Here is a 16,300-nt window from a genome sequence, read left to right on the forward strand (position 1 = left end):
AGTAGGAACATACTGGGATTGAATGCAATTAATAAATAGACTTCATGCAGGTTCCGTCACGTTTACTGTATATCATATTCAAAGTTGTATTAGAACACCCCATTAATAGGGCTAATCACGTTAGAATTAGTGGCTGGAGTTGAAGGAGTGGGGGGATTTAAGTGCACAATGAGTTTTAGTACAAAAAGCCTGTTTACCACAAACCATTTTATAGTTGGTTAAGTTTGTACTGACAACTTTGTTAGCATAATTAAGGACAGCTGCTCCTTTAATTAGTTCCTCAAGGCTGAAAGCAGCCCATCCTTTTGTCAAGCAAATCTGAGGATTAACAAAAAGGCCACTTGTTGTCCAGGTTAAAAACACGAAGATGTGCAAAACGTACTTGAAATGGTTATACCCTGTCCTTCTTGTCTTTTGAAACCAGGCTCCCCATTATTAAGCACAGCTAGTGCAGAAAGTATACTGCAAGTTTCAAATTTGCACAGGATGCTTGTGAAATCAATTTAATGGTTCTTAGGAACACAACAGTAATCGTTTGTTTTGTTTTTTTGGCACTTATCTTGAAAACTTCAGAGAGGAACACACTTGTTAATACCCTTAGTCGCAGTTTGCTGGTGTTTTTTGCCATTCTATTAAATGGCAGTTTTTTAAGTACATATTGTATGGTGCCACACATCATTAACTACTAAGTCTGTCTATAGTGCGAAACAGAAAGAAGCTGTCATTTAAGCTCTGCCAACATTTGAACTGGCTCGGTGTTAAATGTGCTTGGGTGCTGTCCCATGTACATTATTGAAGCATTAAACTGAAATTGACAGTTTTCGGGTAGGGGATGGTTGGAGGAAGAATTTAACAGTCAAATCATAACTGGCAATTTTCCTCAGTTTGTTTAAACCAACAATGGTTTGCAGTAGCAATTCAGCACTGAGCAACGTTTTTTATACCAGTTTGGAATTCATTCCATTTCTTGAGTTAACAGTGTTAAATATTTGTTTTAACAATTATTCCGTTTATGCATAGGAACCCAATAATGACTTACACCATCAAATTCTCTAGTACTTACAAAATAAAAGGTAGTTTGCTTTCTGAAAAGAGGCAGGATATTGCTGTTGGACAGCTTTTTAAAAACTCCTACTGAGGGATATTTTCTAGAGACGAAGAGGAGAACCTATTCTCAGCTTCCATAACCATTTGCACCATCCCTTCATTTTCTTTCTAATCCTCCTTATCCACCCCTTTCCCTCATATTTCTGCCCCTCCTTCATTCACCCACAGGTGTGAAGAAGGCTGCACAGCTCAGTTAGTACTGTGAATACAAGATTCTTACATTTGCGGGGGTCATTCTAAAGGTAAAACCTTTAATGCTATCCTGTTTCCCATTTAAAACTACGTGAAAAGTCAAATTTAAACATGAAAAAGTCCTGTTTTTCTTTTGGTATGAAAATCCAACAAAAGTCATTGATAATGTGTGTAAAGACAGTAAAAATTAGAAAGATACTTGACCTGTGGAGACCCTCAATAAGTACATTTTGCATTTTGCATCTCCTTGAATGTTCTATTATCTATAAGTCCTGAAAGGCACTCCTTTTGACCTTCTCTCGGTTTACTATTTATCAAGTACATGTCCATCCTAGCATGCCTGCTAACTGAGGGAAAGTATGGAAACCAAATTAATGTTACAAAATATTGTACAGCATATCTATGCAACTTTAAAGAATTCCCCCCTTTTTTATTATAATGTGAAGATCATCACATCTGCACATTGTAGATTAACCCTTCATGTAAGCACTGCATCTGATCGATGAACAATTGTCAGGCATGACTGAGTTGAAGTGCATTGTTTTTCTCTCTGGCAGATGACATGTAAACTCTAAAAAGACAACTGTAGCATGGCACAAACAGTGCTACTATTTTTTGCATTCAAACATAGCTATTCTCAGCTTACAGACCCTTACAGGATTTATTATGGAAGTAATTGGTTAGGATAGAAAATAAAAATATACACAGAAAGAAACAGCTGAGAATAGCTTATAGTGCAGACAACAGGAAACGAAACCATAAAAAACGGAATAACAGGAAAAAACAGGGAATATAAACTGCCCCTGTCAGTCGTCTTGTGCAAGAACGTGGCTTTAGACAAGGAGATGTTTACAAATGCCAAAGGTTAGGTTAGTCCAGTCACAAATGTATGCATATTTTCAATTAGTAGTTATAAGAAAAGGGGAAGTTCTTCGAACATGCCGAGACATGCTCTTGAAAATGCAACTCTATTGCGCAATAAGTGCATTTAAAATATAATTCTGTGCTGCAGTCATGAGCACTTTTGATGTAAACAACACTGTTCTCTCAATTTCCTTCATATTCCAGTTTTCTGATTTTTATCCATCAGTATGAGAGTTTTAGAAAATCTAATCTTACCAATGTGCATGGTCTTTTGCATGTTTTTTGTTTCTAATCTGTCTAAGCCTAAATTTAAAGGCTAGAAAATTATTCGTGTTTGGATGTTTCAGACAAATGTCCTTCAGCTCTGTGAAAAGCAATATAAACAGTGAAATAAAGTTATTCAAAAGTTCTTGGCATGATATTTTGGTGATGTCAGATTTTTATTTCTCCAAAGAGCTTCCAATATACTGTACGTGAAATATTCCTGAAACCTGAAATCAAAACATCTTTATATTCTTCCGTTATATAATTGTTTGCATTTTATAAGCATTAAACTGTTCTTTTATCAATTTACGTAATGTTAAGGATGGTGAATGATAAATCACTGCCATTTTCACAGAGTTAAGATTTGATATTCTTTGAAACTGACATTTCTTTAGTAACTGTCTCTTGAAAGAAGTGGCAGAGTAAAAAAATAAATTCTATAGATGAGTCTTGCTATTGAAATTTAAACTTCTTTGTGTTCTTTTGTTGGTGGGGTGGTAAATGAGGACTAGAAGAATTATGCTGTCTGCGTGTTATATAAACCATTCCTTCTGTTTATGGCCAATACTCTGGATTCAGCTGTAAAAATGATTTCCTGTGTAAAACCACAATTTTCAAAAAAGCCACATGTTTCCTCACTTTTATTTAAAAAAATCTGGGTCTAAGACATTTGCAGTTATGATCTAGAACTTGTGAATTATGATCTGACTCTCAACGAGCCTTTAGGTGTATGAGTAGTGTTTATTTGTAGATTTAGTAAATTTAGTTGTGTTCCTTGTGAAACTCAAAGCTGACATTCAAAGCTGGCAAAAAATGTGTTTCCAATTGAATGATCTTCAGAAATACAAAGCCTATAATCAATGTAATAATTCATTAATAATGTACCTAAAATACAGCTTAGCTGAGACATTGAATTGCTATAAAAACATAATTCAACAAATCCTACAAATATCCAGGTGCATCCTGGTCTTAGTTCAGTGCCATGCTGTGATGCAATCAGAATTGTGGAAGCTGTGAATAAGAGGCTCATAATGAAATTAAGCAGCTTAAAGCCTTTTAAACCTGAATACACATATGCACAAAGTCAAAAGATGTATATATGTCAGTACTACATATGTAAAATGTATGATCATGCATGCAAATGACGAGAAAAGCTGGAATGATAATGACGACGTTTAACAGTATTTAATGTCAGGGGCTGGTTAAAGATGTGATGTCACTTCGCTGAAATCCAAGCAACTCAGAATCCTTAGTTAAAAATTTTACTCTGTACACAAGTGGACTTCTGCAGGATAATTTTAAACTAATGCAGAAGCAATCCGTAAAACAAGGAACACAATCATAATAATTAACAGCTCAATCTGACTGAAGGTAGTCACTTGTAAAAAGAATGAAAGATACAAACAAGTTCTTAGTACTAATAATTCAAAATTATTTGTTATAGTTCATGAAAAAAATCAATCTTCATAGCCTTCTGGCACAGGGCAGAATTATTTTAATGCAAGTCAATGTTAAGTTAAGGATATAGCTGTTTATGGTCTCTACTTCACTCTGGAATGACAACTTTCTGAAATCTAAAATTGTAGAATAATGATAAGTGGTCAACAAATTAAGGAATGTCAAACATCAAACGTCTAGCTACTGTTTAAATAAAGGCATTTCTTTATCCTCCAAGGATAGAGAAACGCAAACTGAAAGATGTAGATTCCAGTGAACGTTTACTCACATGCTTCCTAAACACGTTTTTGCCACCTTTTCACATTTTTCTGTTTTGGTCTCGACTGTGATTGTGAAAGATCTATCAATGAGAGCTGATTGATCCTTCTTAAGCCTAGGGTTGGAGCCCCTTTATTTGGATTTTATTCAGCGGCTTGCTACAACATAATTGAAACTAATATTTACTACCTCCTTGTTAGTTCAACTGATAGATACATTTTAAATTAAAGAGAAAAGTTTAAACACTGGAGCACACTGAGCTCAGCCCAAGTTTACAAAACAAGCTAACAAACATTGAAATCCTCATTCATCTATGTCTAATATTGCAAAACATTCCTTAAAATTCACCTTTTTATATGAATTACATTTGGGTGTGTACTTTATAACTTTGTGTACTCTATAACTACTGTATGCCTCAGAGGTCACAAATATACTGTAGTTATTTCCATTAATTATTTATTATTATTTAAATTATTTATTTAATTAATTATTTTCTCTATTGGAAAGTTGAGCTCTTTTTTTCCAGGTCCTCAGCTTTTGATTATTTCAGAAGATTTGGACCATGACCACCGAGGACCGGCACTGGGGAACCCAGGTCTAATCTGATGAATGTTGTACTATTTGCCATGATTGTCCAAAGTCCGGCTGGCTTAAACAAAATGCCGATAACAGCAGCTGCCTGAAGACTCCAGAGATTTCTATGATGTAGAACTGAAGCCTTAGCTTCACATTCTGGCTTGTGTGTGTTGGAATTCATGTGAGAAGCTTCATAACTGCAAATTCTTGCTCATCAGAGCAGCTGAGCCTTCTGTTCTGTAAATCGCCATTCTTTTTCTGCATAAAAAACAACTTATCTCTTCCAGTCTAACCGACAATTAATATGTGCTGCTCTTCTGTGTGAAATCTACAACCACCCTGTAGTACAAACAGACCTTATGTATTCCTTTATGTGCCGTGCCTAGAAACCAGAAAGTTTAAGCATTTGTTTTGCACTTTGGATATTGTGTGTTACGATGTGTAAATGAAGGTACAATATATTCTGATTTAATGTAAAGGCTTTGAAAAGGCACTGTATTTATGAAACTGACAATGAAACTAAATTGACATGGTACAGAAATCTCAATTACATTTTGTGCTGCCCATCATCATTTAAAATTATTTTGCTTTCTAGTCCTTGCTTCCCCCAACCACATTCTTGGCCACATTTACTTTAAGCCTTCATCCCACCCCCGAACCCCACCTTAAGCCCCTTCGTTCCCCCTAACATATTGCCAAGCACTGCCAAACAAGCAAATCTCAAACAAGCCATCAAATAGATCCAAACTCAAAGTGCAATAAGTGATACCGGGTCACCCCAGAGTCAGCTCATCCTTCCTAACTGGAGGTAAGAGCAGAATGCCACACAAAATGTAAAATAACAGGTTGCCAAAGGGGACAGAGCTTATCAGGTGGACTGCTAAAGATCCTTTCTATTCCTTTTCTTCTTTTGAAAAGGAGAGAACCTCTTAATCCTGCATTAAAACTGGGGTGGGGGATAGCCACCAGCTAAACAGGACCCCCCATAACCCAGAAATGCAGCAAACGTTTACCTCAAGTGGTTTAAGAGTAGGTCCTGACAGTAATGTACATGGACTCAGAGGGATTTGCAATACATGGATGAAAGATGCTAAAATAATGGACCAGCTAACATGACCAAAACAGGGTGGGTCAGCAACTGTTTAGAGTGTTTGAGCTGCAGTAATTGCAGATGATTACGGATATTGAACCTAGACAGTCATCCTGTATGCATGTGGATTTCCTACACTTGTGTTATTTCAATTTAATACAATTGACTGGATATTTATAAAGGCTGCTGTCATTATGTCATGGTGTGTTTTATGTGATCTATACATTCTTAAAATATTGTTCAAATCTGCCAGTAGAAATAAAAGCGTCTCTTTCAAGAAATCCAAACCAGATGTGTTGACTCTAGAGAAGTAAACCGAGGCACCACTTGTAAATAATGATTTATTTTTTTTTAGACTGCTGTGGTCTTTGTTGTGAAACTTTAGATCACAAATTTGAGGGCCTTTTGTTACAATGTCTGTAATCTTGCATGCCTGTAATAGTGCGCCACGCATGTGTTCTTCAACTCATAAAACTTTGCAGGGCAAGGAGATGAATGCGGTGAAAAGCAAAACAAAAGAAATTTTGAAATACTTTGTGTCTGCTACCGCATCGGCAACCCTTTTCAAAAACAGTCAGTAAAACGAGCTGGGTTTGTCAGTGGGATTCCCAGTCCAAATCCCTGTGACAATCCGGAAAGTGCACAGACACTAGAGGTTTTGGGGTTCTGAATTATTTCCTGCAGCTTTGCAGCCAGGTTTCCAGAGCTGTTAAACAATTAAGTTTAATTGAAGCAATTGTGCTTCCCAATGTAGCTTGTGGCACAAAATAGCTGCACGGTTAATGAAATTGTGTGACTCGTTGCTCTGTCTAAGGGGGAGAACTTAGGAGGACTTTTCATTTTGAAAAAAATGAAAGGTTGAAAAAGTAGTGCAAAGTCATGTTTTTTTGGAAGAGCACCACACTAGTTCTGTAAGAATAACTTCATTTTTAAAGATAACCTGTGCTGTCAAAATGCCCACCAAACTGTCTCATTCTATTTCCAACACCCATGTTGTGCTTATTTAGGCAGGTGATGCAGATGTAATGGAAGAATATTCTGTATGACAAGCTGTTAATCCCTACATTACTTTGTACCTTTTGAAGTGCTGTGAGCTCGTATGTAGTCAGGTACGCAGTGGTACAGGTTTGTCCTTCTTTTTTACACTGCATAAATAGCAGGAAGACATACAGTATACTAGTCACAGGAAAGGATGACTTACTTTAATATGTTAGATCATTATGGATTCTATAAGAAGTTTATCTGCATTAAAATGGATGTAATGATATAGCTTCAAAAGTAAAATAGCAAAAATACTATCTTGTTTGGTTATCGAGTAGCCTATTGATCAAGTGCAGAGAGTATGCTTCAACATGGTTGCTAGGTCGTACATTCAAGACCTCTTCAGCTGCTTGCCTAAAGACATGGCTCCTATTTTCTTCTTCCTGGGCATTCCACATTCTCAGTTCCTTGTAACATCCATATCAATATTTCAGTAGAGATTTCATTCAAAGCCAGGTGATAATAATTTACTGTAACACACGTCTACAATGACAGGAAGACAGCACTTCCATTTCTCTGTAAACAAAACCCATGTTCGGCAACAGCAGTGGTGATGGACTACGCAGCTCAACGCAGCCCGGTCAACAGACCTAAGTAAACGCTCATGACATTCACCTCGCCTCATGTGAATGGCATGCATTAATATTAGGACAGCAGTGGGGTTGCGAGCAAAAGGCATGGTGCTACCTCTGCCCATAGATTCAGGATTACGTGATCACCGCAAGAAAAAAAGTGTCTGCTGCTTACTTTGTAATTAGTCTTGTTCTGCTCTTTTTCCTAAGTGGTTGTTGGTGGAGATTTCTAATTGCACGTTGGCAAAAATGAAAGGGAGAGCTGAGGAATGCCAGAGACAGGTTCGCTGACTCAGTGATTGTCATAATGGTGCTTACACAGCAGTGCTACATACTTTCCTCATCTTGCCCCCTTTGGAAAAGGAGCGCAGCTCTGCCAGTTACAGTTCAAAGAGTTAAAAACTCAGCAGTATGGATGCATTTCTGAAGTTTGAAGGAGTTTAAATTAAGCTGTAAAACAATAGCACCTGAAGTACAACAGTCTCTAGGTGCTTACTTCTGATGGGTCTCAGATTAGATAAACGCTCAGTGTTTTTATAAACCTACAAATTAAAACACATCCACAAGCAGTAAAGTGCAGACCTTTCTTATGAGCCTTTAGTGAAGCTCAAACTATGTAATTATAGCTAGGGGTGAGGTTTAGTCCATTTTCCTAAAGCTCATTAGATGCCAAACAAAACCCACTTTCCACAAAATGTCCTGAAAGGTTTTTCTCACGCCTCATTAACTGAGAGCAGTGTCTTCCTCCTGGGGGCCGGTGCTGTTACTGAGTCTTGTCTGTCGGTGACATTTGTTGGGAATTGCAGCTATGCTGAAAGCCACTCATTTAGACCTGTAAGAGATAAATCCTGTGACAACACAGTGCATATCATCACTGATTAAAATTATGCCTCAATTTAAAGGCTTTTACCTTCTGACAGTGAGAAACCAGGAAACTATTAAGGTGACCATTAAGAAGAATTATTGTGAGTAGTACTGCATTTAAAAGTTATATTTACTGAACGTGTCAGATTAGGCATTTATCACTTAATATCTCATTCTCAAAGCTATCCTCTGTGAGATAATGTCCACCTGAAGCCATGTCATTTTACATGGATTCATCCTTGATGAGCACTTCTAAATCTTCAAAGATTACATTTTACAGTATATACTAGATTTACATTTTTGGGTTACAAACAATGGCTAAAAAATCCGCACTAAAGCTCAACAGCAGTAGTACTGAATTAGTAAAAAGAAAAAGAAAATCAGTTGTCTAAAATATATAGAAGATTTAGTGCAATTTACAGATATTCTGGTAAGCGTGAAAATAAAGGAATGTGTCATCAATTAAATGCAACTAACTAGAAATGTTCAATCTAAAAGGACCACTAATAGAAGACTGTCATGTTAAGATAATCATTGGTTGCATTATAGGAATCTGACATCCGTGAATGTACTAAGGAGAAGGCAAAATCAGTTGGGCTCCAGGAAGATTTTAACTTTTCTGCCTTAGTCAGAAGCACAGTGAATCCTGGATCTGCCTGGCCCAATTTTTGATCTTGATGGGGAAATAATTTCCTGTGGGTTAGCAAATCAGGTTTCTTTGCTCCCAGCAGACTCCACAGCAAAATGAGCCAGGTAGAGCTGCCTACATTCATGTGTCTCGAGCGGGCCCCCGTGAGGTAACACAGGTGCCAGTTCTGTCCCCTTGGGGCCAATCCACAGTTTCCTTTTGAATAGTGCATGAGCCTGTAATGAATTCATTGACAAGCACAAGGAAAGCAGCGTGGCACTGACTGACATACAACATGAATTTTACATGTGGGAATGTTTTTTTTTCTTGTTTTTTTTAAACCCACCTCCACCCCCCCAACTTTGGAGGACTTCTTTATTTTTTTTTCACTCTCTCATTTTTGTTGTTCTTATTGGACAATAACAAAACAAATCTTACATTCTCCAAAAAAAATAATTAAAAAACTTCCTACTAATATTCTTAACATCCAGTGCCATTCAACTATGTCTCTAATGGGCCCCAAACATTCCTATACTCATTAAGTTTCCCCAGTAAATTACATGAAATCTTTTCAAATGTAACTTGTGATGCAGCCTCTTCCTTGTATGACGGTCCTGTACTGTCCACCCATATCATTTTAAGCAATAATTCAGAGAGTCAAAAAAGTAATTTCATATTGAATTGCTACTTTAACCTTTGATAAATCACCAAGGATACATGTAATGGGAGTAAGTGGAACTGAGATATTTAGGTGCCTGAGAGCTTTCCCTACTGTGGAGGTCCACAATGACTCTGTGTGCTGACAATACCATAATAAGTGCAATAGTGATCCTTTATGTGTGTTACATTTTGAAAAAGTTCCTGTATTATACCACTTCATCTTTTTCATTTTTTTTCTGGGGTATATTAGAGTCTGTTTAAAATTTTGTACTGAAGCAGTTTGTTATGTATAGCTCTAAATGGATAACTAACATTATGCCACACATTATGCCCAGTCTATGTCCTCCGACCCTCTGACCCTGACCAACAGTAGGAATGTTGAACTCATGCTGAATTCAGAATTACAGTTCCTTTTGTTTTCCAACTTTGGCAATTAAATCATTAGTGAACCATCTGTTGTACAAAGAGAAGATTATTGTGCCTTAAACTTTTAGTAAAACATTTGCATATTAGGACTGACAAGTGACGCGTCTGCGAATTTAGAAACTGGTCTGTCTTCACAGTGTACGGCAAATGTGTCTTGCGATGTTTGAAAGTCAATAATTCACACTGCACACTGGAAAAATGTGTCTGTTTACAGGTCCAATAATGTTTGCGCTTTGAAAAGCACATTGCTGAACACATAAATTGGGATGGGGGGTGGATAAACTGAAAAATATGCAGTGGGAAGCAGTTATTTCTAGACAGCACTACACCAATTAGTGTAAAACATTTGCAAAGGTCACTGAGTGCGTAGTCAAAATAGGCCAGGACCTAGAGATCACTCTAGCATTCTTCAATGAATTTGCTAATCACAAACTCTTCTAAGGAAGTTTCGTGGGCAGAACCATCCTCTAAGAAATGTAACACATACGTTTTCCCTGAACTTTGTTTTTCACAGTTTACTAAAAATAATTTTGACACATTAATGTCAGGCACTGGTCCTCAGAGTTCAGCAGAGAGAAAGCGGACAGTCTCAGAAATGCAGAAGAAAGTGAGGAAAAACCAAAGCTTTCTTTTTGTTGTGACATTTGCAATACCTTTGGTCATTCCTTAAAGAAACTGTCTGTACTATAGATGCTATATTATCCTTGCTTATGTTTCTTCTACTCATTTGGTATTTAAATTTTGGCATCAAAAAAAGATCCAGTCTGAAGACGACAAAATATCACTGTATGGTTATCCCTACACAAGCTACAAAATTACACACAGTGTCATATAGAACAGTCCTTACTGTTACAAGCTACACATGTATGCGTCTGCGAATCTTGTCACGTGTGTCTTTCTGGTTCACAGAAGTTGTTTGCTAGTGGACATTTTCCCAGTTTTGTTATTCCAATGAGACATCTGCCAGTGAAGCCACTTCCTTTTGCAATAGCCCTGTTACCAATTTCCCTATTGAAATCTCCTCAGCCTACTCACATCACAGCCTGGGTGCAACTACCCAGTGCATTTCCAGTTTATATCACCCACCACAGCTTAACTTACATCTGGAGCACCATGATACTCTAATAATATATGAACATAACAAAGTTACAAACAAGAGGCAACCATTTTGGGACCTCGTGCTTGTTTTTTTTTTATATCAGCTTATTGATCTGAGCATCTCATCCGTACATTTTTGGCTAATTTTCGTCTTACCCTTTGAAAACATTAACATTTAGGCTTCTGTTACACAAATGAACAGCAGCAGCACAAAACAAATGTTAGACCATTGATGCATTAACCAACCAAAACATTGTTACAACCCCTAATTTTTATTTTATTTTGACTCGGACAGAAATGTGCTCTTCCCCATGTTTGATTGTGAATAGAGACGTTGTAAAAAGCCACCATATAGAGTATTGGTTAATATCCCATTAATACGTTGATTTTGTTCAAATTTATTTTGCTCAACATCCCCATCTGACATTCTGAGAAGTCCATCAGAGCACACAAATTCAAGTACCACTGGCCTATTGGCAAGTTAATTGAGCATGAAGAGACATTTTTAGAATCATGTTAAAGCTGACTAATGATATTCCCAGTGCAGAGGCAGTTCTCAGACTTTGCCCTGTGTGTACTTTGATTAATGAGAAACAAGTTAATGTCTGAACCAGAAGCAAGAGACCCTTGTACTTATTACTAAAAAAAGCCCCAGCCACACTGTGAGAATGGAAGCATGAATGACAGCTCAACTAAAAGACTTCATTTTCATGTGTGATAAAGCTAAAGACTCTAACATTGTACTCTAATCATCTTGCACGACTCTTTCATTGTTTTACAATCTAGCTGCTATTCCTATGTCCCATCTAACCTGAAAGATACAGTTTATCAGCACAGTACTGCTTGACATCTATCAAAGATGTTCATTTTCTTGCATGCAGCAATGATTTACTTTGTTTTTATTTTGTATCGTCACATTATTGCTCTTTACCTATTACATTGTATGTACCTTGTACGGCACAATACCTCGTATTTCAGTAGTTTAGGTTGTAACATTTATTTAACTGGATCACGTAGTGCCCTGTAAATTGAAAAACTGTCATTATTTTATGTATTTACCATAGAATGGTGTCCATGAGTATTTAGCTGCCCAGAAGCCTTTGCAACTGTAAATCTTTTTGTTTTGCATTGTCTCCTTGGCAAAGGTTTCTGAGTGATATTAAACATATTATTACAATTTTATGCATATGCATACCTTACTGAAGGTACTTCAATAAAAGTTCATTCCTATACCTGCAGCAAGGTTATTTCCAGCAGGAGAAATACTGGATCATTGCCAATCATGCAGGGAATTTGCTATGAATAATTCAACGTTACTTTTAGAGACTTTGGGTTTTCTATTGTCACCAGGATCAGTTTTATAAACCCTCTCAGAGCCTTACATGAAACATGAAGCTGGTCAACAATCTGTCAAACTAATAGTATATTAAGTCCAATTTTATTTATTTACACAAAAGCTCTTAATTTATAATGTGTAATTTGCATTATGTATCCATTTTTCATTTGTGTACTGTAATTTGTGAATTATGAAAACAATGAACCTTCTGTTGAAAAAGGAGAAACCATCTTTGTCACTCCCAAATATTCTGAACCAATTTTGGCTGCACATCTGTGGTCTAAATATAGATGCTTTGTGTGTGTGTGTGTAATTGAGTTTTGTTACAGAACGTCTAGTCAGTTTGCCTCCATAAGAGGGAAATGCATGTTACCTCTTGTTCTATCATCAAAATTGCAACAGCTGTATAAGGTTAATTGGTTCAAATACTAAATGCACAATAAAAACACAAAGTAGTCCCTATATGCATGTGTGCAAATATGTTTCCTATCTATACAGTTTAAAAAGTACAACAAATTTGTCATTTTGATCCTTAAAGTGAACGTGAACGGTTTTGTTAAAACCCAGCAACAGGTATGTAAGCCTTTATCTGCTGGAGGTTTGAAGTTTGAACCATCACTGAGCTAAACCTATTTAAACATTTTATCAATCTATGAAATATGCCAAAGTAGATACAGATGGTAAAGAGGGCAAAAGTGAAGACATGGAGTGTCTCTTTACGAGCTATAATCAGACTAAACATGTGAAAATGAAGTCGGAAGATTTGAAGTTACATATTTCCAAATGCCATATTGTATCCTAAACTTAGTTGTGCTTCTTTTATACATGTACTGTATATTAACCATTCATCTTTACTTTAAGAAAATCTGAATGACAACATCTTTGTTCTTCCGAACAGGTTCAAGCTCAAGAAACCATGGACGTCTGTAGCTATTTTCCACATGTGTTCTCAAATGTCTCTGGTATAACAGCTGCTAAAACTCTAACTCCTCCTTCTCAGAAATGACTAGCAAATTACCATTTGCATAATTTCATGCTTCATGCATAATTTATGCTGATGGCTTTAACTGCATCTAAAACTCTTTTAAGGGTTAACCTTAACCCTTAAATCACACTTAGATAACCTTAGATCACACTTTACCGGATAGTATACAGTCTCAGAAACTGTTTTGGAAAGAACCATGCCTAAGTTAGTTTTTAGACTAAGAAAATGTATCATAGTATTGTCAGATGCTTTTTCTCATCTTGAAAACATTAATTTAGCCCCCTAATCCTTCCTTAGCATGCAAGCTCCCATTTTGTGTATGTGCCTTTTTTCTTGCATTTTTGAAAAATCAAAGAAAACATTGTTAAAAAAAGATTAGATTCCATGAAAAAGCGATAAATAAAGACTATATTTGGATAACGTCTGGCTTTTTCTCATTGCGCAGATGTTGTTTGTGAAGTGGTAACAAATTTGTCTCTCTCTGTGTGCTGCGTTCAGCCTTCACAGCCAACGTCTGACAGCAAACTCACACGTACAAGCTGTATGTGTGAGGCACCAGTTTCAACTTAACAAAACTGTGATCATATACTCATTTCTAAACAGCTTTTCTTCACTAATCATCCTCCTTCAATCTGTGTTCTGAACTGCTGATGTCTACCAGAACCCCTACTGACTCAGTTTTGGCTTAATGTTTTCCAACTTCAAAGCTGAAACTATTAATCAGCACTATATTGCTCATCATGATTATACTGGACCGATAACCTTGATCAAATGACCACAGAATTATGCTTTCAGCCGTGAAACCATCATTTTTTTGTCATTTGTGTAATGTGAGGAGAATGATGTTTAGACAATGTCATCAACCAACAGTGATTCAAGTTCAGTTGTGCTTGCATTCCCTGAAACATCGCAAGGTTACCCAGTCAGAGGAATACTGCAGATGTAAGTAGGCAGTGTTTAAAAAAGTGCTTTAGTCTTTAATGCATATTAAAGAAAATTATATCTGAGAAACTCTGATTCAGACAACAAATCTCTTCCACAGCCTTCGGAAAAAGAAATCCCAGTTTATTAAATGCTTCAGCTTCTGTTCATAGCTGGTGAAACACACGTGGTGTGAGGTTTACTCAAAACTGACCCAGCATGGTGATGTCACATTGCATCAGAATGCCAGGCCATAATCCACAAGACAGAAGTATTGCTGGCACCCAGTAAGGTGTGGTAACTAGTGACAGTGAACCGGCAATGTACATTTGCAGGGGGTTAGTCATGCATTTACAAGCTCAATCACAAGACAAGTCTTTTAACTGTGAGCCAGCATTGCTAGCTAACTAAAACAAGGGGAGTCCCAATAATTGTCTGTGTGTGGCAGAAGGAGTCAAGGCCCTGAAAAAAAAACTCAATAATGTACATTTTGATTAGGGAGCATAGAATAGCTATAGGCATGTTTGCAGTCTTTCTCTTAAAGGTGAATCAAACAAGGCTGATTTTCACAGTGGGGATGGAAAACACCTGAAAACATGCTTTTTAAACACCCAGTCACACAGCAGAGGGAGTAGTTCTCAGGGGCTAGAGCCAAATAATGTCTTTTGGCATTCCTAGCAGGCATTGGAGCACAAAGTGTCAAAATGAACAAAAGCTCGTGTTCAGGCTCAGAAGTGGTTCCACTCTCAAGATCTGCACAAGGCCTTCAACGTTGTTAAGAAAGTGCTATTGCTTGCAACTGATTTAGTTTTTAAAATCCATGCCCTACAAAGCATTATTTTCTCCAGCCATGACAGAATCATTTTCATAACTCCTCTGACCTTGTTCTGAAACGCTAATAGAAAGATGTTTTTTATACATCTAAATAAAGAGTGGTTCTTTTTCAAACACCCAGATTCCATAATGAAATCAGTTTCACTCCAAGTCACAGTATGTGCTGCAATTGTTAGAGCAGAGCTGTAGCATAAAGCTGAGTTTGTATTTCTTCACTGCTCCAAAAAGCGATCTAATTGTCATTTACTAATCAACCAGAGCCTGCCAGTAAGGTTTTCCAATTATGTAACCATGGTTTCTGACTTGTAAACAATTTGCAGGAAGCTTTTTCACCACTTTTTGTCATCAGCAACAAATTGAAAAAAGCACAAAAGTGTAAAAACTTGAATATGCTTTTACTGATTAAAATATAAAAAATGTGTTAAATTGTGATTTAAAACACACCCATAAATTATCTGTGACATTAGGTTTAGATTGGAAATATTGTTAGATGGATGGAGATCCTGGATGAGAGTAAATTCAGAACTGTAACAGAATTGTACAGTGTATAGCTCTTGAATATTAAAGGTTGGAACTCCTTTACCACCCTAATTGGAATATATGTAAGACAAGGGTTCAGAAAACAACTCTTCAGACTACCACAGTACCACACTCTTGACATTGTTTTGACATGTTTTGTACACAGAAAAGAGTTTATTGGACTAATGCTGTTCTAACCGTGTCCAGTGCTTAGTGATTAGTAAGGGATTATTTTACAGTCAGTAAATGTCTATGACTCTCCCAAACTATACATACGGAAACTGGGGGAAAAACAGTCTAAAAATGAAAACCGCACATGATAAAATTCCATCTGGTGTAAAACTGAAATGCAGCATGGTCCAGTCATGTGTTGTTATACACTGTGATTGGCTGTCACGTACGCAATGAGAAAGTACCACACCTGCATAATTCAGAGATATAAAATGATGGGTAGTGTGGTGGATATCCCTGTGAACAACCTATTGTTCCTGGGAGGGAAATATTATATGACGAGTGTCTTAATCCATGAAAGCTACTCCATGTAACCAACTGAAGCCCAATTCCATGTTTCAGTTGGATCGGTATATATGTCTGTTAATAAATAGTT

The 16,300-nt window shown here is 36.9% G+C and overlaps 1 protein-coding gene and 1 long non-coding RNA gene across 2 annotated transcripts in view; one reads left to right on the forward strand and one right to left on the reverse strand.

Annotated features, from left to right (window-relative positions):
* mrpl23 (mitochondrial ribosomal protein L23) overlaps positions 1 to 13,839 on the forward strand; it is a 157,017-nt gene extending 143,178 nt beyond the window's left edge. The window contains exon 5 of the mRNA XM_015338223.2: positions 13,333 to 13,839. Within this exon, the coding sequence (XP_015193709.1) occupies positions 13,333 to 13,440 (108 nt within the window). The 3' untranslated portion in view covers positions 13,441 to 13,839. The remainder of the gene's footprint in view (positions 1 to 13,332) is intronic.
* Positions 1 to 16,300, reverse strand: part of LOC107075792 (uncharacterized) — a 34,077-nt gene that overhangs the window by 13,756 nt on the left and 4,021 nt on the right. The gene's annotated exons all lie outside the window — the stretch shown is intronic.

The sequence above is a fragment of the Lepisosteus oculatus genome, chromosome 21, assembly GCF_040954835.1.
Source record: "Lepisosteus oculatus isolate fLepOcu1 chromosome 21, fLepOcu1.hap2, whole genome shotgun sequence".
NCBI classification, from domain to species: domain Eukaryota; kingdom Metazoa; phylum Chordata; class Actinopteri; order Semionotiformes; family Lepisosteidae; genus Lepisosteus; species Lepisosteus oculatus.